This window comes from Dipteris shenzhenensis, chromosome 27, assembly GCF_047967505.1.
Source record: "Dipteris shenzhenensis isolate YYH24624 ecotype China chromosome 27, Dip_SZ_1.0, whole genome shotgun sequence".
Classification (NCBI taxonomy): Eukaryota; Viridiplantae; Streptophyta; class Polypodiopsida; order Gleicheniales; family Dipteridaceae; genus Dipteris; species Dipteris shenzhenensis.
In genome coordinates this window covers 20884301-20910864 of record NC_141622.1, presented here as the reverse complement: position 1 = coordinate 20910864, position 26564 = coordinate 20884301, and the positions used below count along the sequence as shown (strand labels likewise).

General features: G+C 40.4%; 1 protein-coding gene across 1 annotated transcript; it reads right to left on the bottom strand.

Moving 5' to 3' along the window:
• Positions 1-14779: 14779 nt before the first annotated feature.
• Positions 14780-16131, bottom strand: LOC147884018 (uncharacterized). Its single transcript, XM_087398706.1, has 2 exons — positions 15599-16131; positions 14780-15510 (listed from the first exon to the last, which is right to left on the bottom strand). The coding sequence occupies exons 1-2, from the start codon at positions 16023-16025 to the stop codon at positions 15164-15166; spliced, it is 774 nt and encodes a 257-aa protein (XP_087254832.1). The 5' UTR covers positions 16026-16131; the 3' UTR covers positions 14780-15163.
• Between the last annotated feature and the right edge of the window lie 10433 nt (positions 16132-26564).

The window sequence follows — 26564 nt, the reverse complement described above, 5'->3', positions numbered from 1 at the left end:
TTATTGTTTAAAAAAAAAGAAAAAGGGTGCTACAACATATCATATCTTCAATATTTTCTTATCAAAATGGCAAAAATAGATGAGATTTTATGATTATGTTAGTTTATCCTATGGGTTGAATCCTCAAACTAAGTATCCCATGGTGTATTCATTGGAATGACATGGTGTGAAGAGTAAAGATGAGGGGATATGGGTATTATCTTACATTGCAAGTTCATATGTCATAGAAAGTAAAAAGACTATGCATGGAACTTCGAGGCTGAAATGTTTGATGTACTTGATCTTGTGTCATTTAGTTTTTGTGTTGTATTGAGTAATGGTTGGTTGTTGATGGGAACACTAAAAGGCATGGGATACAACTATTAGTGTGAGAGCTTTTTGGTATTTGATGGTAGACTATGATGATGAAAACTTAGGTTTGGTTTGGCACTACATGGCTATACTTTCCACCTTTCAAGCCTCCAACATTGTGTAGTTGTCTTGGGTAATCAGTGTGGTTAAGTCAGAGAATCCAGCATATACATAAAGTTTTGGTACCATTGTGGAGGAAAGACGCCAAAACTATTGTTTGAAAAGATGATGAGGTTTCCATGTTAACACATGTTCTCTTTTTGTAAATGTGGATGACCATTTGTATGAGGTTTGGGAAGCAATTGAAGGCAAGAAATTTGATAAATGTTATCTTCTTTTTTCAAGATTCATGGCATATGTCAAAACTCTTAAGTCTCCTATCTACATGAAATTTTGAAATGAGATGATAAGGAACCTTAAAGAAAATTGTGAATGGGACAATCTTGGCCTTTACCATGTAACATTTTTCCCATAAGAGTTTCAAATCTTGGAAAATGTTTCAAACTTTTAATTAGGCATAGAAAATTTTGACAATATTAAAAAATAAGATGGAAAATTCCTTCATGCATATAGATGCTCTACAATGGCATTTTGTACTTCTTGGCATGGAAGGCACAAAATCAAGAATACATTTTGGATGAATTGTAAGTATACATTCCCTATATATTTTCCATAGCTTAGGTGAAGAACTAGATGTGCCAAAGTTTAGTTCTATATGGACAAAGCATGAATGATTTTTTATAAAGTTTAGGGGATATATTGTATATAAATAACATAATCTAACAAATTTGGTGTCTAAACAATGGACACATTCTAAAATTGAAATTGAGATCAAATCATCACACAATTGACATGTTGAATGAGATAATTAAACTATTGTAAATACTATTATGACTATATAGGCTATGCATTTAAAAACATCAAATACTATTCGAGGATAGGAAACCTTAGCTTGGTGAGAGGTAAGACATGGGTCATCTTTGTTCCACATGGAACCTTGCATGGAGCTGGTAGTTTCTTGTAGTTGACAATTAGGAAGTTTCATCACGGCTGATTTCTCTGTTCATGGCATAACTAGCTCCATTGGCTATTACTAATGGTGGCAATGATTGTTCTATGATTTGAGGATCGGGCTCATAGATACAACTCTCTTCGCTTATCCTACTTTTATTTAGCCATGGCGCACTATCTTGAGAATCTTGGTAGTCTTTGTGCATATGCTTTCAACATGTAAAGATCTCATGGTCCTCCAACAATTCTTATAGGGATGAGGAGGACCCGTGATGCAATTTTTAGCTGAGTTTCTCTACATGCAATAAAGTTCTTTTGTAGATTTCACAGTTTGGGTTCATTTCTTAATCATTTTCTTTGTATGTGTGTGTATAAAGATAGGTTTAGTAGCTTTCACAGTTGGTATCAAAGCAGGAGAAGTGATGGGATCCAAGTCCGAATCAAGAACAAAGATGGTGTTTATTGGTATAAATTTTGCTACATGGCAGCCCAAAGTAAGGCTTTACTTCATGGAACAAGTTTTGTGGGTTGTTGTTGTAGCAACTGAGAAGAAACCCACTAATAATCAAGGCTTTAAAAAAATCTAGTTTTTGGGAGAGCAAAAATGAAGGACCACTTGGTATTTTGGGCCGTGCTCTAGGGTCTAAATTCCATCATCATTTGGATTTCATGGAGAATGTTGGTGAGAACTGGATTTCTATTGACATGCATGATTGGAGAACTCAAAATTCTCCTCAACCAGAAGGTGTTTAGCCTATAGATAAAGGAAGGGCTGAGACTCGGAGAGCACTTGAATTGGATGAGGACAATTCTTTGTCAGCTAGCAAATCTATGAGTTCAGGTCAAAGATGATGACTCGAACGTGGTACTTCTTTCCAATCTTCCCTCTATATATGACAAGACAGTAAGGATACTTTGAGTGAACGCTGATGATGAGCATCATCAAGCCTTGACATGAATGAAGAAGAGGTCTATGTTGTCACTAGCAGGAAGAAAGGAATGAACGTCATCAAGCCATTGACGTGAATGAAGAAGATGCTTATGGTGTCACCAATAAGAAGAGGGATGAAAAAGCCCATGCATTGTGATTACTTTGACAAACTAGGGCACACTAAAGACTATTGCCGATATTGCTGCTAAAGAGAAAATCTAGAAAAATTCTACTCATCTCATAGAGGATTTTTTGGCTTCTATGTCTTGGTGGCCCAAGCGCAATCGATGATGGCTGGGCCTTTTAGTTTCGTTTTCATTGTTTATTTTGAATAAAGAAGCTTTGAATATGTCTTGGCAAAAGATGTGTTATGGGTTGTTTCAACTTTCGTTGTATATCTCCATCTTTGGCAGTGAATGATGAGTCTTTTCTAAATTGGTTTTGCCTTCTCCTTCATTTATTTTGATTGGGGGTGGGGGGGGAGACTGGTTTGGTTTGGTTTTATTCCATCATCTCTTTTAGGGAAGCAATTTTGTTTTGTGCAACCCTATGATGGTGGAGTTTTTTGTTTTCAAAGCTCATGGTCTTTGCCTCAACCTCAGTTTTAGGGGGATGTCTGAGGATAGAAAACCTTAGCTTAGTAAGACATGGATCAACTTTGTTCCACGCGGAGCCATGTATGGAGATGATAGTTTCTAGTAGTTGTCAATTAGTGGAACTTTCATCATGGCTCATTTCTTTCTTCACAGAGCAATCAGCTCAATTGTCTACCTCTGATCTGCTGGTGATGATTCCTGAATGACTTGAGGATCGAGTGGATAGCTAAGACTCTCTTGGCTTATCCTAATTGTATCCAACCATGGCAAGTTGTCTAGGAATTTACAAGAAGCTTGGTACTCTTTGTGTGTATGATTTTAGCATATAAAGAGCTTAGGCTCCTCCAAGTAGTCTTTGTGTCTATGCTTTCAACATGTAAATATCTCATGGTCCTCAACAAGCCTTGTAGGGATGATGAGGAACCGTTATGAAGTTTTCTATACATACAATTAAGTTATAGTTCTTCATTAGCTTTCATAGTTTGGGTTCATGTCTTAATCATTTTCTTTGAATATGTGTGTAGATATAGGTTTAGTTGTTTCACAAAGACTTGCTTTACACATATGTGGAAGAAATTGTTCATTTGAATTTACTACTTGAGCTTCCTACAAACAAAATGAGGCAACATGCACGCATGGTACTCTGAAGAAGAGGCAAGAGGATGTCAATCCAAAAAAAATGAGAGAAGACAACCCTGCTCCTCTAAAATAGAGTAGATTTGAACATGTTAATGTTGAAGGATTAGAAAAAAGGAGAACGCTACTGTGACACAAAACTGGGGGTTTGGTTTTGGTCACGTCTCAACCCACAAATTGAAGAAGAGAGAAGAGATTTGGGCATTAGATGAAGCTTAAAGAGACACTCACTCTCTATCTTCTCAGATCAAAACAAAGATATAGACATCAAAGGTGAGGTTGTACTCTAGAATTGGAAATAAGAAAGGCTGAGGGAAAGCATTGATTTGAGCTAATCGGTCAGCCCCAAAAGTAAGGGCGAGCCGTTGTTGGAAGAACATCTTTTGACTCAACACAATGTGAACTGATGTGAAAGGCGTGAATTAAAAGGGCTGATTTGGCTAAATGGGACGATTGGGACAAAACATAGATCTAAAAAAGATGAAGATTTTGATATCAGTTTCATTCAAAACGAAGCTTGGAACATAAAGTTATGACGGTTTTACGAAAGGTTCTCAAAACTGCTCTAAACAACAGACCCGACCACTCAGATAACAATAGCTTTTATTCTACTAAATGGAACAAATATTTGAATACATCAATAGATATATCTTGAAAAGACGAAGATTTTGATATTAGTTTCATTCAAAACGGAGCTTGGAACAGAAAGTTATGACGGTTTTACGAAAGGTTCTCAAAACTGCTCCAAACAATAGACCCGACCACTCAGACAACAATAAGTTCTATTCTACTAAATGAAACAAATATATGAATACATCAATAAATATATCTTGAAGAGACAAAGACTTTGATATAAGTTTCATTCAAAACGGAGCTCGGAGTAGAAAGTTATGACCATTTTATGGAAGACTGTCAAAACTGTCCATACCCAACTGCAGTTATGGAAAGGGCAACGATCTCCTTCAGCAGAGAAGTAGCTTCCCAGATACATGGCAAATTGAGGTCGCCCAAGGGAGTAGAGAATACCCTTAACACAGATCTAGAAATAACTTACTCATGTGGGTACACTGAGCTTTAGAGCGAGGAGAGAGGAGATGGAAGAAGGATGAGGAAAAGGAAGCATGAACTTTATTCAAAACGTCAAAAGCAAGAAGAGGGGTATAAAGTGAGAGAGCCTAATGCTCTAGGGAGAAGGGAAAAGATAGGAAAATCTAGATACAAGTGATGGCATAACTATGAAGGGAAGAACCAAATGCTGGAGAGGGAGGAGAGAGGTCTCTTTTATAGAGCAATTCTCACCCTCCTTCACCTTGTTACATTTTCAGCCAGTAAATTTCTTCACCCCCTGGTGACGTAAGGACATGGGTCACCATCAAATGTCCTTTTGGGCACATTTTGACGAGTGTCCCATCACAAGATCCTCATGACTCTTTAAAAATTGAGAAAGTCAAGAGTCTTTCCCCTTGGAGCCCATAGGGACCCTCTCTTTTCCATATGTCAACATCCTCCATATACCACCTTGGAATTCTAGAAGGATTCCTCTTGACTTTGCACTCTTTCACACTCCTCTGCATGCCCTCCATGTGCTTAGCATGTGCTCTCCATATTATTTTAGTACATTATGGAGCCCATGCAGTCATCTGGCCCACTCAAAATACATGACTCATTTCTATTTTCCCAATTACAAAGCAAATAATATATCTCTCAAACCATTCTATCCCTATACCAAGGTATTTATAATTCATACCCATGGTATTTACAATGATGCACTCCACTCATAATCACATTTGCAATCATTTTCACTAATTATTCTAATTAGTGTCAAATCCACATTAATGATTACATGAAATAAAGTAGTCGACATCAAAAGATTGACAAGCTGCAATGAGAGTAGCCGCCGCAAAGAGCCGTCTCCCGCCACCAACTTCTCCGTCACGCTTCTTGGTTCTTTGTCTCTGTGGCTAGCTTTTGTCACCTTGTAGGCCCCACAAATCCTCCCACAGGTTTCAAAACAAAATATCATTTTTTGTTGTCACACAACTATTACATAGGAGCACTCAGCTAAGGGAGCTTGTAGAGCACTTGGTTTAATCCATCCCAAAATACAGGCTTCAGAATTTCATGGCCAGCTATACTAGCAAGATAAGTAGTTCAAAAAGTGCCTTGCTAATTTTCCCTATGACACTATTGTCTTTGTCATGGATTTTGGAGAAAATTACTCATTTCAAGAACAAGTTAGATGTAGAGTGCTCACTTCTACCTTGTACCAATTATAGTGCATGTCACGTGCATTCATTTGCTTGTTTCTTGTATGATTGATGCCAATTTTCTTGCTGAGTCAGAGTTGACTCAGAGTCCAAGTCAGTGCAATGCACATACCATTTCTACATTTTGGATGATAGGGAACACAACACATTATTTGTGCATCATGCTTTTCTATTACAATTGAAATGGCTAAAAAATGATGATACCCATGTACAAGAAACTAAAAAACAACATTGGGTGTGGTCAAATGGAGATTCCTCTCAGTTTAAATTAGCCCATGGATTCTACTTTGCCTCAATGTTTAAATCCCTGACCGGTCTAAACATGACGTGGAATTTCTTTGGGTCTAGCCATGGCAAGGGCAAACATGATGGATATGGTGCTATTATTAAGTGAGCTTTGTTCAAACACCAATGGGACACCAACTAACATGCCCCAAGAAAATCTCAATGATGCCCATGATGCTATTACATGGCTCACAACCAACCTCTCCATAGGGGCACAATCAACATATAGTAGACAAAGCCTCACGAATAGTGTCGTGCATAGAGTGTTCCATGAATTGAAAGTGAATAACTGCAAAGGAGAACTAGACACAATTGTGAGGCCATTAAAGGAACTCATAGTTTTCACAACATATGGGGATTTTCAAACAACCACATACTCAAAATAAGAAAACTTTCTTGTTTCTGTAGTGCGTGCATCATAGGGGATCATGACAATTGTGAGGACATTGCAACTATGAAGAGATGGGAGACAGTTCAAGTTTTTCCTCTACATGAAGATGGAGTGACAAACAATGGAGAGACAAATGATGGCTCACACAGTGTTGGGAGTATTTTGATGACCTCACTGACTATCTGGAAGAGGGGGATAACTTTACAATTATTGCTGACTCTGGGGAGGATGAGGAAGATGACCCATACTTTGTGTTATAATGTAGCAAGCCCAAGCATAAGGTTGAGAAAGCATTTATAAATCATTGGGGAACACAGGAAGTGGGATGCAGTAGATGGAACTATTTGATACAAAAAAACATCCTAGAGAGGCCACAATTACAAACTTTTACATCAGAGTCATCAAACATTTGTGTACTCTCATCAAGTAAGAGCTATTGAAGTTCCAGTTGCAAGCTATATATGGATGAAATAAGGGCAAGAGTGTCTTCAAAATGGATTTAGCATGCATGACACATCATGGGGCGTCTTGGAGTAGTGGATGACTAAGATAGTACAAGAAAATGCATTGTAAGGAAAATGTACTCCACATATCCTAGAAAGAAGGATAAATGCCAAACCCACCATGCTTGTTTTATAACCATTGCACTTGTTTAATGTAAATCCCAAGTAGTAAATCCCCACCGTGCTTGTTTTACAACCACTAGGCTAGGTTTTTATTGTAAATATCAAGCCCACCGTGCTTTTTTAGTAATCTCAAATGATTGGATGTGTTCTAGTCTTACAAAGGTATATATAAAAAATAAAATCTATACCATCTATCTTGTTAAGCCACTGGGTTCGTGACCACATTCATCTTGTAATAATTTCGAAGGAAACCACAGTGCTAGTGGAAATGAATCCTAGATGGTCTATCATGTGCAACCAGTCATCGCATTGGCTGCAATTTAAAATATCTTGTATAAATGCAATTGTTGATATGGCCCTACAGGAGCCCCCTTTACGGGAAAGGGCCATATCAACATGCCACTAGACATATAGGGCATGCCGATATGGCCCTTGCCCCTAAAGAGGACCCATCAAGGGCCCATATATCATCTGCAACCAACCACTATGCTGGTAACCACTTATCTTGTACTACCACCTTGCTAGTTGCAATCCTAAATTGTGAGACCGCTTATACTATACTACCACCATGCTCACCAATCACTAGCATGGTGGCTTCTTCATGATCATTTGGATGTACTAATTATGTTTAGTGTAGTTATTTACCAATCACCCTGGTGGCACATGATTGCATGCCAGTCTTGCATGCACTTATTTTGGGGGAAAACAATTCTAGATTATTTCTAGTGTAGCTAATTACCAATCACTGCAGTAGCATGATATAAAATAGTGGCTCATGATTATTATTGGATGGGCTTGCATGCCGACAATTATTTTAAATTGGGGCAAAACAAGCAATCTAGTCCCAGTCACCATGGTGCCCTTGCCTTTAATAAGATGCCAAATTTTACTATTTTGTAAGGCCTTTTGATGAAGCTTTGCATGGAAAAGAATGCCTAGAAAATATAGCACTACTCGAGTGTGATTGATTGGTGGCTCGAATTTTGATTAATTAAAGATGGCTCATGATTATTTGGATGGCACCACTAGGCCTCCAATCATCATGATGGCCAAGATTTTGATTAATATAAGGTGGCTTATTAAGATGGCTCATGATTATTTGGATGACACCATCAGGCCTCCAATCCCCACAATGGCTTAAATTTTGATTAATTTAAGGTGGCTCATTCATATTAGAGTGTATTTAACCATGGACTTGGCCAAATATGCTTTGGCTACTTTGCTCTCATCTTTTCGACTCTGCTACTTTGTTCCATGCTCCCTTCTCCATCTCTCATCCACCCTTGCTCTACTACTTTACTCCATGCTCCTTCCTCCATCTCTCATCCACTCATCTTCTCCCCTCGTCATCGGCTCCACTGCACACCCACTCTTTTCACCATGCCAAGAACTGTAGGGAACACAACCAACAATATTACTCCCCCTCGATACAACATGATCCCAAGCTTGTTTGCTTACTCATACAAGGTCATTGTGTTGCACTCACTAGGACTTGAAATGCCAGCTCTTGTATGCCTACCCTTCCTCCCCCTCCCTCCTACTCCATCCCTACTCACACTTGCTAGTCCCCCCCCTCCCTCCTCCTCCACATTTGCATCCCTCCTCCTCTTCATTTGTTGGTCCTTCCTCCCTCCATCCCTCTCCTCCTCACCCTCCTTCCTCTTATGTGCTGCTCCTTCATGCTTTCTTCTCCACACCTGCTCCTTCTCCATGCTTGCTACTCGACTCCTCTACACTCCTTTACTCATGGCACCATTCAAGGACGTCTCCAAAATGTACCACGTTCACTTAGATTTGGAGGTTGAATATGCAAGCACATGCAGTTTGGGATTGAGGGCCCATTGAGGGGAGCTTCTAAACTCCACAGTCTTCATTTGCAAGGAAAGAAGCATCTTGACATTTGGGTAGAGGGTTTCTTGTATCCTATAGATCCAGCCATCCAAAAGATACCTCTTTTCATACAATGCATGAGCTTGATTGGTTTATTGGCAATGGACATGTTGGGTTGCTTGGTTATTACAATCAATTGAAGAATGCTTAGAAAATGGTTATGCAAGCAAGTGAGGTGTGTAGAGACCAAGTAGGACAATTAGTATATTTAGGAAATAGCACCATTGTTGCAATGCATATTTCTACTCAAGAGCCTCAAAGGCAAACAAGGATCTTCACGATAAAGGCAATTTATTAGACTTGGAGCGATAGGAACTGTAAGAATCACTCTGTAAGCTAGCTGAAACCAAAAAGGTTTGGAAAGATCTATATACAACATACATTTCATTAATTTTGGACTTTTCAATGCCCAAATTCATTTTTATAGGTACTTTTGGACAATTTTTTGGATAAAATTTTAGAAAAAACCCACTATTCAAAATACAAATCAAAACATAAAAGCAAACAAATTTTAAGAGTTTTTAAAAACAAATAAAATCAAAATGATAAAATTTAACGTGACACAGTTACGTTATATCAAAATATCAAAAGTAGTTGTAAACTCTCATAATACTTACTAATGGTGTTAGCAAGAACCTTTAAGTAGTTCCACATTATAGTCACTGGAAGGCATTAGCATTTTCTATTTCTATTAGAGATCCAACCCAGTCCTATGCTGCCACCATCTTGTCATGGTCAATGTAGTTACAATTACAGAAGAGAAATACAAAATTATTAAAATTTTCTTGGATAGCACTTTCTTGGTTCCGTATGGCTTGCCCTTCATGTGGTGGAAATCTCCCATGACAAGTGCAATGAGTAGTTACCTCACTTAGAAACTCTACTATTTCTCTCCTGTATGAAATTAAAGTATTTATTTTGGTAGTACACGCAAGTATTTTTTCTCTCTCTCCTCCCTCTCTAGGGCTTCTGAAGAGAAAACTTATCTTTTTCAACTTCTATGAGTGGAGCGTGTTCTCTCTTTATTTGAGCGCTCTATTCACCTCATTCTCCACGATCCATGGAAGAGATGACTTCAAAAATATCCATGAAGTGTTGAGCTAAGGGAAGATGGAAGGAGGAACAAGAGAAAGTGAGGTCCAATAAGGCTTAGGATAAGAGAAGGTAATGACAGAGGAACTTCAAGGCATGAAGGAACAGATAGTGCTAGTAAGACTGAGGATAGGAGAATGGTAATGAGAGCATAACTCCAAGGTGAGATGGAATAAGAGTGCAAGAGTAAGGCCGCAACGATAGGAGAATGGTAATGAGAGCGAAACTCCAAGGCGAGATGGAAGAAGAAGGAAGGAGTAACGCTAAGGATAGGAGAATGGTAATGAGAGCAGAACTTCGAGGTGAAATAGAAGAAGGACTCAGAGAGGAATTTAAGGAAGTGTAGACCCATAATGTGAGATGAAAGATTTAGAATAAAGTGATTGGATATATCCAATTGGGAGAGGATGAGATGTCACTATGATGGTTAGAGAATGCTCCACTAGATAGTGTGACGTAATATATGGAAGACTGTAATGTGAGATGAAAGATTTTTAATACATTGAAATCTATGAGATAAAGTGATCGATATAATTATTATATTCTTATTATGAGACATTTAACGTATATAATAAATTAGACTTCGAATAAAGTAAATCATTTAAATAAATTGAGAGAGGATGAGATGTTGTTATGATGATGGTAAGTAACTCTCAGATATAAAGTGAGAGAGGATGATATGTAACTATGATGGCATTAGGATAATACTCTACTAGATAGTGTGAGGTAACAAGTGCAAAACCAGAATGTGAGACTACATAGTGAAATCTATGAAATAAAGTGATCGAATTGATATAATTATAGATTCTTATCATGAGACATTTTATATAATAAAATTTACTAAAAGATGCTCTTATTTCCATCATCACACATTTAATATGTATCCATGATAAATGCCCCTTATGTATCCATGACTTAATGCCCCTTATGTATTCACTTTTAACATAATTAACAAAAATAACATCATGAGACAATGAAAACAAGCAACAAATGCCCCTCATTTTTATTACAAAGTTTGGGTGGCTTTGTAATAAGACCATCTACATGCATCACTTGCCAATAAAATTTTGGCTACTTTAGAATAAACTCATCTACATGCTTCACAATGAAGTTGACTCTGATGCTTGCCATGGACTCCATTGTGATGCTTTGGGAGTAGACTCTTCCTCTTGGGGCCTTGATTCTTTGGCCGTATATGGACTCCTCCTCTGGGCATAGTTTGAATGTCTAATTCCAACCATGGACTCGGTTGTGATGGTTTGGGCATAGACTCCATTGGAGGTTGTGATTCTTTGGGCCTATATTGAATCTCTACATTCGAGTGTGGACTCGATTGTGATGCTTTGAGCATAGACTCCCCTAGAGGCCATGATGGTTTTGGCATAGATTGAATCTCTACTTCTTCTCGTGGACTCCATTGTGATGCTTGGGCATAGACTCCTCTAGAAAGTGTAATGCTTTGGGCATAGATTTGATCTCTACTTCCACTTGTGGTCTTTGTTATGATGCATTGGGCGTAGACTCCTCTGGAGGCTATGATGCTTCAGGTGTAGAGATTGAATCTCTACTTCTACTCGTGGACTTGGTTCTAATGCTTTGGGCGTGGACTCCTTTAAAGCTGTGAAGCTTTGGGAATATATTGAATCTCTACTTCCTCTGGAGCCTTTGATGCAGATTTGGGTGTCTACTTTACTTGAATTGTAGATTGAGCAATTACGTATCGAATGGTATAAGCCACAAATGCATATAGTTCTACATCAAAATATGTTGACATTGAGGATTGTTAGCCCTTTAATTCAAATATTTCATCGAGCAGAAACTTGCAGTTGTAGCACACTCTCCACCCATAATTGTGTACATCTTTTTGCTCTACAACCTTGTATCTTTATAAGTCCATTGCTTTCTCCAAGTCACTCATTAATTTTGATGTAGACTTTTCTGTCATAACATACAACAAAATGAATACGTGCATTGCACAAGGTACATACCATGAAAGTTATAAGGCATTAAAAGTACACTTAAGCTAACACATTGCCATGATATTTTGCCATTGAATTGGCAAAATAACATTTCTTCACTTGAAGGTACAGAGTCACCAAACTCCAACGTGAAGTGCATGGCCAATTAAGAATTTTTATTATTTTACTACATCTTACCTCCAAAAAAAGTAAATATAAGGTTGTGATGCCACTTACTCCTCATGATATGGCATAATAATAACTCATACACCGTCCATATTGAGAGATTACAGCCAGGTACAAACATCTCCTATGGACTTTTTCTTATTATTGAGCCATGTAGAAAGGAGGGCATCTATGATGTATAGACACTTCCCTACTATTGTAGGAAATCAAGATATAATTGTACTGCACTCAAAAATAAATGAACATTAACTAACTATATTTAATCATTCAAAATATAAATACTAAGCCAAGAAAAAATTTGTATCAAACTTGAGGCTGGCCATCATGACTTTATCATTAACCTCTTTCTCATGATGACTAAGGATTTGAAACTCTTCTTCACTAAATAATAAATGTTGAGATTGCTATCTAATGAGAACTTGAACATCAAACTTTCTTCCCATGTCTTGTAGCTTAGACAAGTCTTTAGAATTCTTCAGCGTGAACTATGCCAACCTCAAATGCTCTGAGTTCCCATATAAGCCAAATAGTCAACCCTCCATGTTAGGGAAGTCTTTTAGTGATCCTATTACTGTCTCAAATATTTTCTTTTTAGTTTTCCCAGCAATCACCATATCAATTAAACTTGAAGGGAACACTGTTACTATACCTATAACTACTAAGTTACTAGTTCTTGGTGACTAGATGATGGAATGTCTGAAAAATTGTGAATTATGGTGACTAGATGATGGAATGTAATAAGAATTACAAGAGGTTGTGGATGATTAAGATACCACCTAAGTGGGTAGCAATGCTACTATAGACTCGACAGTTGAGAGGATGGAAGAGTGGGAAATGACCTTGGAAAGTGTAGTGAAGAAGGGTAGAAAGATGAGGCAAGGCCTATCCTCAGCCTATCTCCTACAAAATGAAACATTAATGTTGTTGCTCAATCCAGAGAGGCTAGATATCAAATTATTCTTACTACTTTGTTGATAGTAGGTTTGATCTTCTAAATTGTGCTTGTTTGTTGCACAGTGAATGCACAAAGCAAAGGACACCTACTACCACATCAACTACAAGGAAATAAAGGGGCAATCACTACTTAAGAATAGTGAACAATCAAAACATAGAGCCCACAAGAAATTGCAATTTTCTTAGACATTAAAAAGTCAAGCTTGTACTCCCACACCATCATTGCCTTGCCAATTGTGCCCCCTTCCCAATTATCTTTGCCAAATGTATTCATTTCTCTTGCCCAATATGCATCCCCTTTCCAACTATTAATTTGAAGTGCTATGTGCATCGAGTTCTCAACCTACTTTGAAAAATAAAATAAAATATTCCATTTGTAATGTTATGCCATAAATTTAATAACTTTTCAATGTCATAGGAATTGGAGATGTTGCCCCTCCACATGATGTGATAGGGTTGGAGATGTTCCCCCTCCACAAGATGCTACATCTCCACATGTCATGATAGGATTTGGCAATGATGTAGCTTCTTATGAGACAATCCAAATCTACTCATGTCCACCCTAATTGAAGGACAACAAGGCATCGATTCTAGACATGAATGGCATGTCATTGGAACCTGTGAACAAAAGTCATGAAAACCGTTGTTTTTTCAAAAATATGAAGAGTGTGGAAATGCCACAAGAAAGTGCATCATGCTTTTCATTTGACATGATGCTATAAGATTTTTAGAATGGTTTTTTTTCTATTTATCAAGTGTTCATTTGGACCTATTGCATGAGGGAAAAGGTAGGGCCCTTGTGTGAAAGAGCATGCATTTGTGCTTCAGCCTCAAGAAAAGCCCGTGCTCTATGAAAATCGACAACCTTTTAGATGGGAAGGACACTCTCTTGTTGGATAATAGCGCTTATACCTATATGAGGAATCTAGAAGACACTTGCCAAATCCTTAAGAACTTGTGCAGTCAAGCTACAAAATAGCTTACATCTTATCTTATTGAAGATGTCGCTAATTGGTCAGAAATGTGGCTTCCAGCTGGGGATTAACAAGAGTATGCCACTCAAAATCCATCCAACATGCCAACTATGATGAGAGCATGTGGATTGCAAATCAGGGGAAGCACTTCCATATTGCTTCCCCAGCTCCATGCCCCCATCATGGATGGAGATGACCAGTGACATGTATTTTTATAATAATACAAATGTTGGGATCTCATTGACCCACCTCTGAAACCTCATATGAGGAGCACAAAGGCCACTAACCCACTTGTATTTATGTAGTAATACAAAATGTCTCCATATGGTGTGCAATAGTTTTGTTCAACTAGAAGTACTTGGAAGAGAAGCTAAGCAACTTGCATGTGCCCAACTAGAGCAGGGCAATAAAAATAGCTTAATTAGCATAAAGTAGTCTTAACAAAAAATCCCGTATCTTTTTTGCATAAAATGGTCATTCTTTAAGCTTACAATGACAATAGCATTTACTTTTCAAAAGCTTTCAAACCATTGTATAGAATAAAGTTCAATTTGGTCAAAAATACTTAAAAATCATTAAGTAAAGTAGCATTCCATCCACCCTTAGAGTTAAACCCTTATTTTCTATATTTCAACTATCCCTTCTTTTCAAAAGCTTTCAAACCATTGTATAGAATAAAGTTCAACTTGGTAAAAGTTATTAAGTAAAGTAGCATTCCATCCACCATTAGAGTTAAGCCCTTATTTTCTATATTTCATCTATCCGTTCACAAGAAAGGAGTGTACGGTATATATTTTCAGGGTTAAATGTTCACATTGAGGGATATAACATACTTTTTTTTAATAACCTCACCTCCACTCAACCCTCAACCGGTCGTGTTGAGGGCGGTGATCGAACACACACACACTCCACACGCACGCAACACAAGAGGCGTAAAAATCCTTAACTAGAGCTAGAGGGACTTATATCAAGTAACTATACCCATCAAGAAGGACCCACACTCCTTGTAGTCAAGTCAAGCAACGATGCCACGATCAGGATGACCGCCCATCAGCACGCCTTCCTCCAAACGAGTCCTTGGCAGGAATGGCACGCTGAGATCAACGCTACTGCTGTAACCGCTTGCTTCCTTGTGGCTGCCGGAAAGATTTAGAAGGTTGTTCCTCGTGAAGAAGTGATCACCGCTGTTGTGCATGTCCCGCGCTTGGCCTCGAGCGTTGTACGGGTACACTTCCTCGAAGATATTGTCCGTTAACTCATCGTCGAAGTAGAGCTGCGTTGTGGCGTCGTAAGAGACGGTGCCGCCCTCGTTGTAAAGACGAACCCGGAGATGTACATGAACTGTTCGCCTCCTGTACCAACCTGCGGAAACAAACACAGAGATGTGGATTCGGGTATGCTGGCTCACAAGGTCAATGCGTGGCAGATAATTTGGTTGCAACAGCTTTACCAGGAAAAATTGTGTAGAATTGCGCGTAGCCGGTTTCGTTGGTGATCTGATAGCCTCGCAGCCACTTCTCGCCCTTCGTCCTCTGAACGACCTCGTCGCTGTACAGACCGTCGTATCTACACTGCCAAAGATCTACCCTGGCACCAGCTAAGGCGACGCACTGGCCGTCGTCAAGGCTTCTGGCGGCGTCAATAACCCGGAAGGTGAGGTTGAGGGGAACGCCGTGAGGGAGATCACTCCGAAGGTCGGCCTTATGGATGTCCTCGCTGACCCAATAAGGTCCGACGATCTGCTCAGAGACGGTGGTGCAATTGTTGATGGTTCTGGAAGAAACGAGGGAGAGCATTAAAGCGAGGAGGGGGAAGATGAAAGAGAAGAGGGAGGCCTGGGAGGGGAAGGATTGAAGCGAAGCCACCGTCTTCTTCATCTTGGAAAGATCAGTGATGATACATCATGAATGGTTTCCATTGCATTTACAATAAAGGACGAGGCTGTTTTTCTTCTCAAACATATCCTTTGAGTTTGACTTGTCGCCCTGTGCTTCACCTTACTTTTCCGCCCTTTTTGCCCCTCCTAAGGGCCTTAGCACATGGATGGGGCTACCATGGGTTTGGAATATTTTTGTATTAAAGTTTGTCACACTCTTCGGTACAAGCATCTGATTGCCTTCCGTCTTGCCTCAACCTTGCCAAACGTGTTGCATGTGTCTCAAGTGTGAGAGCTACCGATCTCGCAAAGCGACTGTTTGAACCAAGTTTTTGGCCTGCCCTCTGGGTAGCCTTCTAAGGGGCTTAGCACATGGGAAGAAATAGGATGGGAATGGGAAAAGGTGGTCCCAAGTAGTCCCATGCATATTTCTATCCTATTCCCATCCCACTGTGTGCTAACAAAATAAGGGACTCCCAACACTCACCCAAGGGCTGACACAATAACGCTAGCACTGCTCAACTAGCATATGTCCCTTCTCTGATTCCCGAGCAGGAGTAATGACACCCAACAATGCTTTCGCAAGCTATTTCAGCCAATCACTCAATCACTTCAAGGTCTAATTCTGTAGGCCAATCACAATGCCTTGGCATTGTAGTGTTGGGTTAGAATCCAGAGATTTCGGGATGCTGGGCTAGAGCTGCAATGCCAGGCCAGCATGCTCACCCAACTCTAGCCCTCCATGGGGTTGTAAGACTTGCCTGCTAGTAGCTCTAGGATAGCCCCACTAGCATACATAGGGAAGCTCTCTAAGTGTCTGTGGACAAGGTGTTGGGTTTTCTTTTGCCAATCTACCGGAGGGTCCCATTTTCTTTGTTTTTGGTTCAGCTGACCTCTTAGAAATCATGTTAGTGTTTAAACAATTATGTGGTAGCTTTCAATGGGCATTAAAGATTGCCTTTCTTCAGTAATACCTCAAGTATCTTCCTTTCTTTAAAGCATGGCCATAGTGGTTTTCCCTCATTGTTTTAAAGATAAATATATACTAAGGGAAGAAAAGGGGGCGGGCTTAGCCCTACAAATGCTTCACCTTGGACTTGGGCATAGCTCTTATTGATTTATTAAGGGCCACCTATCAATGAAGCGATGTCACAACAAAATGATTGCTACCCTCCACCTTTTGAGCACATGGATAGCAAAACGCCCATCCATTGCTCTTCAAACTAGCCTTACCTCAAAACCTCTCCAATAGATAGGAATGGATCCAAAAAAAATTCCAATAATGTTCTAGTAATGCACGATGGTTTCAACTTAAAAACTCTTAGACTTGCCCCTAGCAAGGCCCCTTCTATATTTTTGACTTAAAATTTAACTTAAACAACACACTTTATGCTAATGGTACTTGAGCATGGTAGGATTTTCGCATAGGCATGTTATATCATTACATGTTTCTTTTATTTCAATAGAAAACAACCAACTTGAACAGGCTAGTTGTCTGCAATTTCAACTCAGCTCATGCATTAACCATTAGCTACCTATATCTCATCTCTTTCTTTCACAAGATGAAAAAAGATTAGACAACTATTTTTCACCACATATAAAAAATTATCAATATCTTGAATTATTTGTACAAATGTTATTTTTCTTCTATAGCTAAACAATCCCCAAAGTTTATTTTTGAAAAAGCTAGAAATCTCTTATGTGATGCAACAAGTTTACTAATCCATGAAATAGAAAGTAGTGGGACAAATGCAATTTTGACGTGATCGTTCCTTCCTCTTAATCCTTTAATATATTGGAAAGGGAATTACCCATATTACTAAAGAAGAAGATAAAATATCATTGGTTATATATTGAGGCGGCATTGCATAGCCCTTTTGATATAAGGAAAGGGACTACTTATGATATTCCTAGGCTTTAAGAATACAATAGATTTCATCACTAGGCTAGAAAGTGGCATGCACACAATAACGCATTTTGATGGTGTACTTTTCCAACCTAGGATATTTTATGGACTTATTTCATTGATGCTTGCATAGTCCCACAATAATTCAAATCTTTATATGTGAAGACACCATACGGATTCCTCACTATATTATAGTAATAGGGGCTAGTCACTTTCCTCAATATAACATTTCCTCACTAATAGAGGCATCGTCAACGTAATGTGTGTGGGACATGTTCATAAGAAAGACTAATTAATGAACTAGGGACACATGTGCAAGAATGTGCCACAACAATCCTCATAAGATATGGAGGACATTACTAGAATTTGATATGTTGGTGAGACTAGTTTTATAGTCACACATATTATTCTCATGCACGTAGTAAAGGGAAACCATATCAATTGTGTTAAGAATAAACCAAGAAGTATCAGAAAATGAATTCATGAAATTGTTATAATTTGATATGTCAATGAGACTAGTCTTACACTCACAAATATTATTCTCATGCACATAGCAAGGGAAAACATATCAATTTGTTAAGAATAACCTAGGAAGTATAAGAAAATCGTTACATGAAATTTATGCAATATCAACTTATCATATCCATGTTGTGTTGTGAAACGAACTACAAATGAAACTTGGACACGTGCATGGCTTGTTAAGATATCGACTATTCTATTGAGTTACATTGCTTACCATCTTGGCTACTTTGTGCTGATCAATCACTACAACAAAAGAGGGAAATTTTGATGGTTTAATGGTTAGAATTTTATTTTTAACCAACATGTTTGCAATATTACAGTAAAAAAGGAAACATCAGTAATCCATTCACATTATCATCAAAAGATGAGCAAAAGATCATCACAATAATCATGCATATAGCTCCAAAAATCATAGCAATACTTATTGAGTATTTCTTTACAAGGAATTGGGCGTAGTAGGGAAACTCGCCCCAATTTTCTCAATGTTTATTAGTTGTGGCATGTTAACATCATATCTATAGTGTGAAAGGGCTTCTCTTCATTTGGACACCCTTCAAAAATTCATAAATATCATAACGTGTTTTCCCCGATATAAAGACCCAAAGGTGGGTAAATTATATATAATAAAGACCCACATGGGTAAAGTATATACAATAAATTCTTCAAGGTGGAAAAGTGTCATGATTGTCATCCTCAATATCCCATTTGTTCGACGGGGTGGGGTTGGGGGGGGAGCTCAATCCTTTGAAGGTTCAAGATAAGTCTTCGTTGGTTGGCCAACTTCTCTAGCATGGACGTGAAGATGCAATTAGTACATGCTACTTAGCTTGCAGGCATTGGTTGGTGTAATGTAGGCAATGCTTGATTGGTCGAGAATCTTCCCTCTAGTGCTTGGCTTGCATGTGGTGTCGCATGATGTGGCTGTGTCCATAGTCCTTAACTTGTGACTTCTACAAAATAGTTGCACCTCATCTAATTTTTCCTCGTTGTCCTACTATGAGCCTACAAAGCTTCAATGAGAGTTGGTTGTAGCAAAAGTTTCCTAGTTGTGTAGTTGATATAGGGCAGCTACTTGTAGGGTCCAATAGAGAGTCTTTGTAAACTCCAAAAACACTCAGTATAGTTGAGGCAGTTGGTCACGGTCTTTTCTTTATCACTCTATTTCAATAATATAGTGTCACTTTGGGTGTTGGATATGTCTCAATCTTTCTCTGGTATTAGATAGAGCTATGATAATTTCATTGTCCTTGTTTTTGGTGCATAGCTGTAATTCTGTGAGTTTTTTGAGTTCTAACCGCTTATCACTTCTATCATCTCATATGAACATCCTGTCATTTCATGTGTGCTCCAATATGTTGCATGAAATAAAGCCTAACAAGTGGTATCAAGGCTTTGTAAGAAAACAATACAATGTCTGTGCTCAATAGATAACAGGATCTCGTATGCAAGAGAGAACACAGATAGTATGGAGAATCAAAATTTTGATTACTGTAGAACTGATACAATAGATGGCACTGCCTCCCAACCGTGCGCTTCTGTGAGAGAAGCTTCGATGGCATGCTGGAAACAGTAGAGGACGGAGGCTGGATGCTAAGGAATCAGGGTTGCTGTAACCAGTGATGAAATGGGCTTCACGGGCTTGCTCTTATATAGCCACCAGTCGTAGTCAGTTGGGCTCAATTGGGTGACCGACCCACTCCGCCCAAAACGGTCGACTAGGGGTCGGTCCCAAAATAGGCCACTGGCCACACGATAGAACCGGTGCGCAAAATAGAGCAACTGGCCTACGATCACCATTCGGCCCACAGCCATCGAGATCATCTAGGACTCCAAACGAGCCCCGCAACCTGAGAGTAGGCTGCCCTGGAAAATGCTCCGTCTACCCTCAATGCGGTCAGTCATGGGATGCCTTCCCGCACTTACATGTAGCCTAGTTGGCAGTGTGCCAACTCCGTCTAGCCATCAAGCCACACATGGCCCCCATCTGGTGTCCAAACCAGGACCTACCGGATAAACGAGCTAGTCAAATGCCTTCTCCTCATATAGGGGGGCTTACAAGTAGAGTTAGCTGGTTCCCGCATAGTTACATGAGAGTGGAGCATTGATATCTAACACCCCCCCTCAATGTCCACCCGCAAGTGAACTTACTTTTCGGTCCAATGCCAAGTCGATGAAGATGCCTCTCCAGCAAGTCTCTTCCAAGAGCCTTTGTGAAGATGTCTGCAGCATTCTCTGTAGTCAGACAGTACACCAAGTCGACCTCTCCATCCATGATGAGCTCGCGTACAAAGTGATATTGAATCCCAATGTGTTTTGTGTGAGCGTGGAACACAGGGTTCTTTGCAATCGCCATGCAACTCTAATTGTCACATGATAACTGCGTAGGCTTGTTCTACACTGCACCCATGTCCCCGAGAATCCTCCTCAACCACACTGCCTCGCAAGAAGCAAAGCATGTTGATTTGTACTCAGCCTCGGTAGAAGAAAGAGCAACTGCGGGTTGCTTCTTGCTGACCCATGACACAGCTCCAGATCCAAGTGAGAAATAGTAACCTGTCACTGATCTCTTGCTGTCCACATCTCCTGTCCAATCTGGTCAAGATGTTGCCCTTGGTATAGGTGATGCCATAATCAAGTGTGCCTTTGATGTATTTCAGCACCCGCATCCCTGCCCTCCAATGGTTCTCCCGGGGCTTATTGGAAAACCTGCTTAGTACACCAGTCGCAAAGCTGATGTCCGGCCGTGTGTTGCACAAGCAAGCTGCCCACAAGCCTTCTGTACTTCGCTTCGTCCACCAGTGGTGATGAATGCTCATTTGAGAGCTTCACGTCAACCTCCATAGGGGTACCAACTGTCTTGCACTCAGCCATGCCAAATGCCTTCAGTATCTCTCCAGCATACTTCAGCTATGAAATGAAGATCTGTTTCGGCTCTTACCAAACTTCAATCCCCAAACAAAAATGCATCAGTCCGAGGTCTGTCATTTCAAACTCTCTTCCTAGCAAATGCTTTGTCTACAAGATCTTCTCTTCATGGTTTCCTGTTATGACAAGGTCGTCCACATAAAGGACCACGATCATACACCTGCCTCCTTCTCTGAAGATATACAAATTTGCATCTGATGGGCTCCTCCTGAACCCGTTTTGCAGAAAGTAGGCATCAAGTCGCTGGTACCATGCTCGTGGGACCTGTTTCAGTGCGTAAAGTGCCTTCTTTAGTTTACAGACTTTACCTTCTAAACCGGGGATCACAAAACCTGGTGGTTGTTCCACGTATACCTCCTCCTTGAGATCCCCATTCAGAAAGGAGGATTTTACATCCATCTGAAACATGAGCCAACTTCCCTAGGCAGCTAAAGCCGAAACACTACGAATTGTGGTGAGTTGAGCTATGGGAGCAAAAGTATCCTGATAATCAAAACCATGTACCTGTGCAAATCCTTTTGCCATGAGCCGAGCCTTATACTTATCCAATGTGCCACTAGAGTTGTACTTGGTCTTGTACACCCACTTGATGCCAATTACCTTGCATTTTGGTGGACGATCCACAAGGTCCCAAGTGTTGTTCTTCATTACAGAGCCATACTCCGATTGCATAGCCTCCATCCACCTATCATCACCCTGTGCCTCTTCAAGACACTTGGGTTCATCATCACGGATCACCTCTGTCATCAAAGCATAGTTGACCAAGTGTTCCTGCGCTCTTCTTTGCTCCTCTAATCTCTTGGACCAGCGGTGTTCAGATGGTTCCTCCTCAATGGCTGGAGGTTCTCTGCCATCCAAAAGCTGCTTTACCCACTTCGGGAATGGCTTTTGCTGTTGTGGTTCTGCAGGTTCTTCTTCCTCTTCTTTATCTTGAATCCTCCCAAGCACCGTTGGGGGAGTTCGGTCTGCTGTTGGTGGTGATACTGGATGGATATCCTAGTCCTGGTTGTCTAGGAAGAAAGCATCCTCCTCCAATTGATGCGGCTGTTCTAAGAAGACCACATCGTGACTTACTATTACCTTCTTGGTAACAGGGTTATAGAGACGGTAACCCTTCGCCTCTTCACTATAGCCCAAGAAAATACACTTCCGGCTCTTCGGTTCCCATTTGGTCCTATTAGCATCAGGGACATGCACAAAACAATCACATCCAAAAACTTTAAAATGTGTAGCTGAAGGTTTCTTACTAGAAAAGGCCTGTAGTAGAGTCATCCCATTCACAGCTTTCGTGTAGCTACGATTCAGAATGTAAACTGCAGTGTTACATGCTTCAGCCCAGAAAGTCTTTGGCAAATCTTTCCATTTCATCATACTCCTGCCCATTTCACAGATGACGTGCATCTTGCATTCTAGTACTCCATTTTGCTGTGATGTATGTGGCGGGGGTTTCTACCTCTTGATCCCGTGACTTTTAGAGTAACTCTTGAATTTAGTTGATGTGAACTCTCCACCTCTGTCTGATCTCAATTTCTTCACCTTCTTCCCCGTTTCTTTCTCGACCATTACATGCCATTCCTTGAACTTCCTAAAAGCCTCGTCTTTAGTCTTCACGAAGTATATCCATATCCTTCTATTGTAGTCGTCGATTAGTGTCATGAAGTAGTAGGAACCACCCAAAGCTTCCGTCTCCATCTTTCCATAGAGATCCGTGTGAACGAGCTCTAGAGGAGCCTTTGCCCTGCTAGCCTCTTTAGGAAAGGGCTGCCGATGCTGCTTGCCCATCATGCAAGCTTCACATACATCGGGCTTCCACTTTTATGCATCTCCTTTAAAGAACTAAGGTTTAGATGACCAAACCTCTCATGCCACAGCTTAGTGTTCTTCACATCGGCTTGAGCACTGAAAGCTGAGAGTTCGTAGATGTTGTTGCATCGTGTATCTTTACCAATAACCTTCCCTTGAAGATCTAGGATCTGTGCACCATTCTTATCGAATTGAACTTTGAGGTCCCGATCCGTGATCACAGAAATGGACAACAAGTTCCTCTTGATATCTGGCACATAAAGAACATCGGACAACTATTTTACAACTCCATCTGACTTGAGAGCAATCGTACCTTTTCCTTTTGCTGGACATTTTGCATCATTGCCGACTGCTACCAGGATGTCATTCCCTACCGGCTGTAGAGAGGTATACCTATCCTTCCGATTGGTCATGTGGCGCGATGCACCACTGTCAATGATCCAAGGTTGATCCAAGGTTCATCCGCAAGTACATGAACTACCTCCGTGCAAATCTCGTCAATTGCTGCAAACAGCTCTATTGGTGCTGCCTGCGCACTGTTGCTGGACTCTTTCTTTACTCCGTTCTTCTCATCTGCAATCTTCTTTCGGCACTCATTCTGCTTGTGCCCTACCTTGTTGCAATAGAAGCACTTGATCTTCTTCTTACTCTTTTTATCATCAGAAGAAGATGGGTTACCAGAGTCCTTACCCTTACCTTTCTTTGATCCAGTGTAGAAAGCCGAATCTTCTCCAGTCCTCGTCTTTTGATGCATCTCCTCCTCCAGAAGCATCGCACTGAAATCCTCAAAGTTGAGGGGCGGATTTCTGTTCTACGTATTCAGTGCCGTAACAAGACCGTCGTACTTTGGTGGGAGAATCCGTATACACCTTCGTGCTAGATTCTCGCTGGTGATGGTGATGCCAATCGCAATCATCTGATCACGTAGATTCTTCACCCTGGTGATGAACTTCTCTGTCGCTTCAGACTCAGACAGTTTCTCATTCGCGAGTTGAGTCTCTAGATTTTGAATCCGCATCTGATTCATGGTCTCATACTGATTTTTCAAGACCATCCATGCCTCCTCCGCTGTGGTGACATGTTGAATTAACGCCATGATGGAATCACTTACACTACAGACAATAGAACACAGCGCATTTGCATTTCTTCTTATCCACGCGAGAATCTCATCCGCAGTTGGTACTATCTGTTGTCCTGCATTGGCTGCATTGGCTGGATCTGGTCTCGCAACCGGCCTCACGTCCACCCCAGTAGCAGTGTCCCAGAGCTCATATGCATTTAGGATGGTCTTCATCTTGAACTTCCAGAGTGGATAGTTAGAGCCGTCCAACTTTTCGCTTTCGCCGAACGGTGGGATTCGCAGTCTTGCGGGCTGGGCCATCTCTCACAATCTGCTCGCAAATAGAAACACACTACCAAATCTTCTTGCTAGAGTCCAGGCTCTGATACCATGTAAGAAAACAATACAACATCTGTGCTCAACAAATAACAGGATCTCGTACGCAAGAGAGAACACAAATAGTATAGAGAATCAAAAATTTGATTACTGTAGAACTGATACAATAGATGGTGCTACCTCCCAACCGTGCGCTCCTGTGAGAGAAGCTTCGATGGCGTGCTAGAAACAGTAGAGGATGGAGGCTGGATGCTAAGGAATCAGGGTTGATGTAGCCAATGATGAAATGGGCTTCACGGGCTTGCTCTTATATAGCCACCAATCGTAGTCAGTTGGGCTCAATTGGGTGACAGACCTAGTCTACCCAAAACGGTCGACTGGGGGTCGGTCCCGAAGTAGGCCACCGACCACACGATAGAATCAGTGCGCAAAATAGAGCAACTGACCTACGGGCACCGTTTGGCCCACATCCATCTGGGATCATCTGGGACTCCAAACGGGCCCCGCAACTCGAGAGTGGGTTGCCCCGAGAAATGCTCCATCTACCCTCAATGCGGTCAGTCATGGGATGCCTTCTCGCACTTGCATGTAGCCTAGTTGGCAGTGTGCCAACTCCCGTCCAGCCATCAGGCCACACATGGCCCCCATCTGGTGTCAAAACCAAGACCTACTGGATAACCAAGCTACTCAAATGCCTTCTCCTCATATGGGGGGCTTACAAGTAGAGTTAGCTGGTTCCCGCGTAGTTACATGAGGGTGGAGCATTGATATCTACTAATAGGCTTTTGGTTTTAAAGGATTGTGTGTAGTTTTGTGGGCTTACAAGCACATCTGAAGGAGTCAAAGTAGTTGTAAGGCTTTGAGGTGCTCGATATGGATTCCACATAAAAAGATAAGGCTATTGAAGGGTCAATCATGAAATTCAATGATTAAAACTTTTCATCCTAGCAATTAGCTACATGGCTATGCTTAATGCAAAAGGGCCTCTACGATTGATTACTAGAACTGGATAAGAAGCCAGAAGGTGAACGAGAAGTAGTTACATGGGCACAGCATAATATAAAGTGATTTTCATGCTAGGGAAAGCACACGGCATTGATTACTTTCATCATATTGATCTAGGACAAGACAATAGTAGAAAATTGGAGGATCTTAGAGACACTTCAAGGGTGAGTATGAAACATTCAAAGGGATGCGAAAGTAGGAATCGTTTAATTTGCAGATAGAAAAAATGAAGAGCCTAGGAACATTCCTTAATTGGATACAAGAATTGTTAAATCAACTCCATGAACTAGGGTCCACAGTTGAAGAAGACGACAAAATTTCTATTATTTTGAAGAGATTCCCGCCCAAATATGTCAAGACTATAAAGATTCTTCATCTTGATGATGATGATGACTTTCTTAATTGTGTAGCACTCTTACTAAGTGCAAAAAAGAGGGAAGAGTCATTGCAACCAAATAAGAAAATTGCATATACTATGAAAGCTTAAAAGAAGGCTACAAAGGATATAAGGGTAGGCACATGTATGTGCTACTATTGTGGGAAGCTGCGGCCATGTAGAAATATTTCACTTCAAGAAACAAAAGGATGAAGAGGCAAAGAAAGGAAAGATAGATGCTTGTGTTGTTGATGAATCACCTTTGAATGCTGAGGTTGCTAGATTTGCTACACACGGGATGCTTTGATAAAGATTGGGCCTCTTAAAAGCTCTTGAAACATTATATAACTGCATTGAAGTAGTTGGATCATGTGATCCTGAGGAGGTCACATCTCAAGTGTTGAGAGGCACAATAGGGTTTCTTCCTTCTTCTTTTTGGGTGACATTCTTTTACTGGCTACTCAAAATTGATAGTAGTACTCCAACTCTATTACCTTTCCCTTGTTCAAATTTTGAGGAGATTGTTGGGAATCCTCACATGGTGGGTTCAATCCTTTAAATGTTTAGGATAAGTCATTATTGGTTGGCCAACATCTCCAATGTGGAC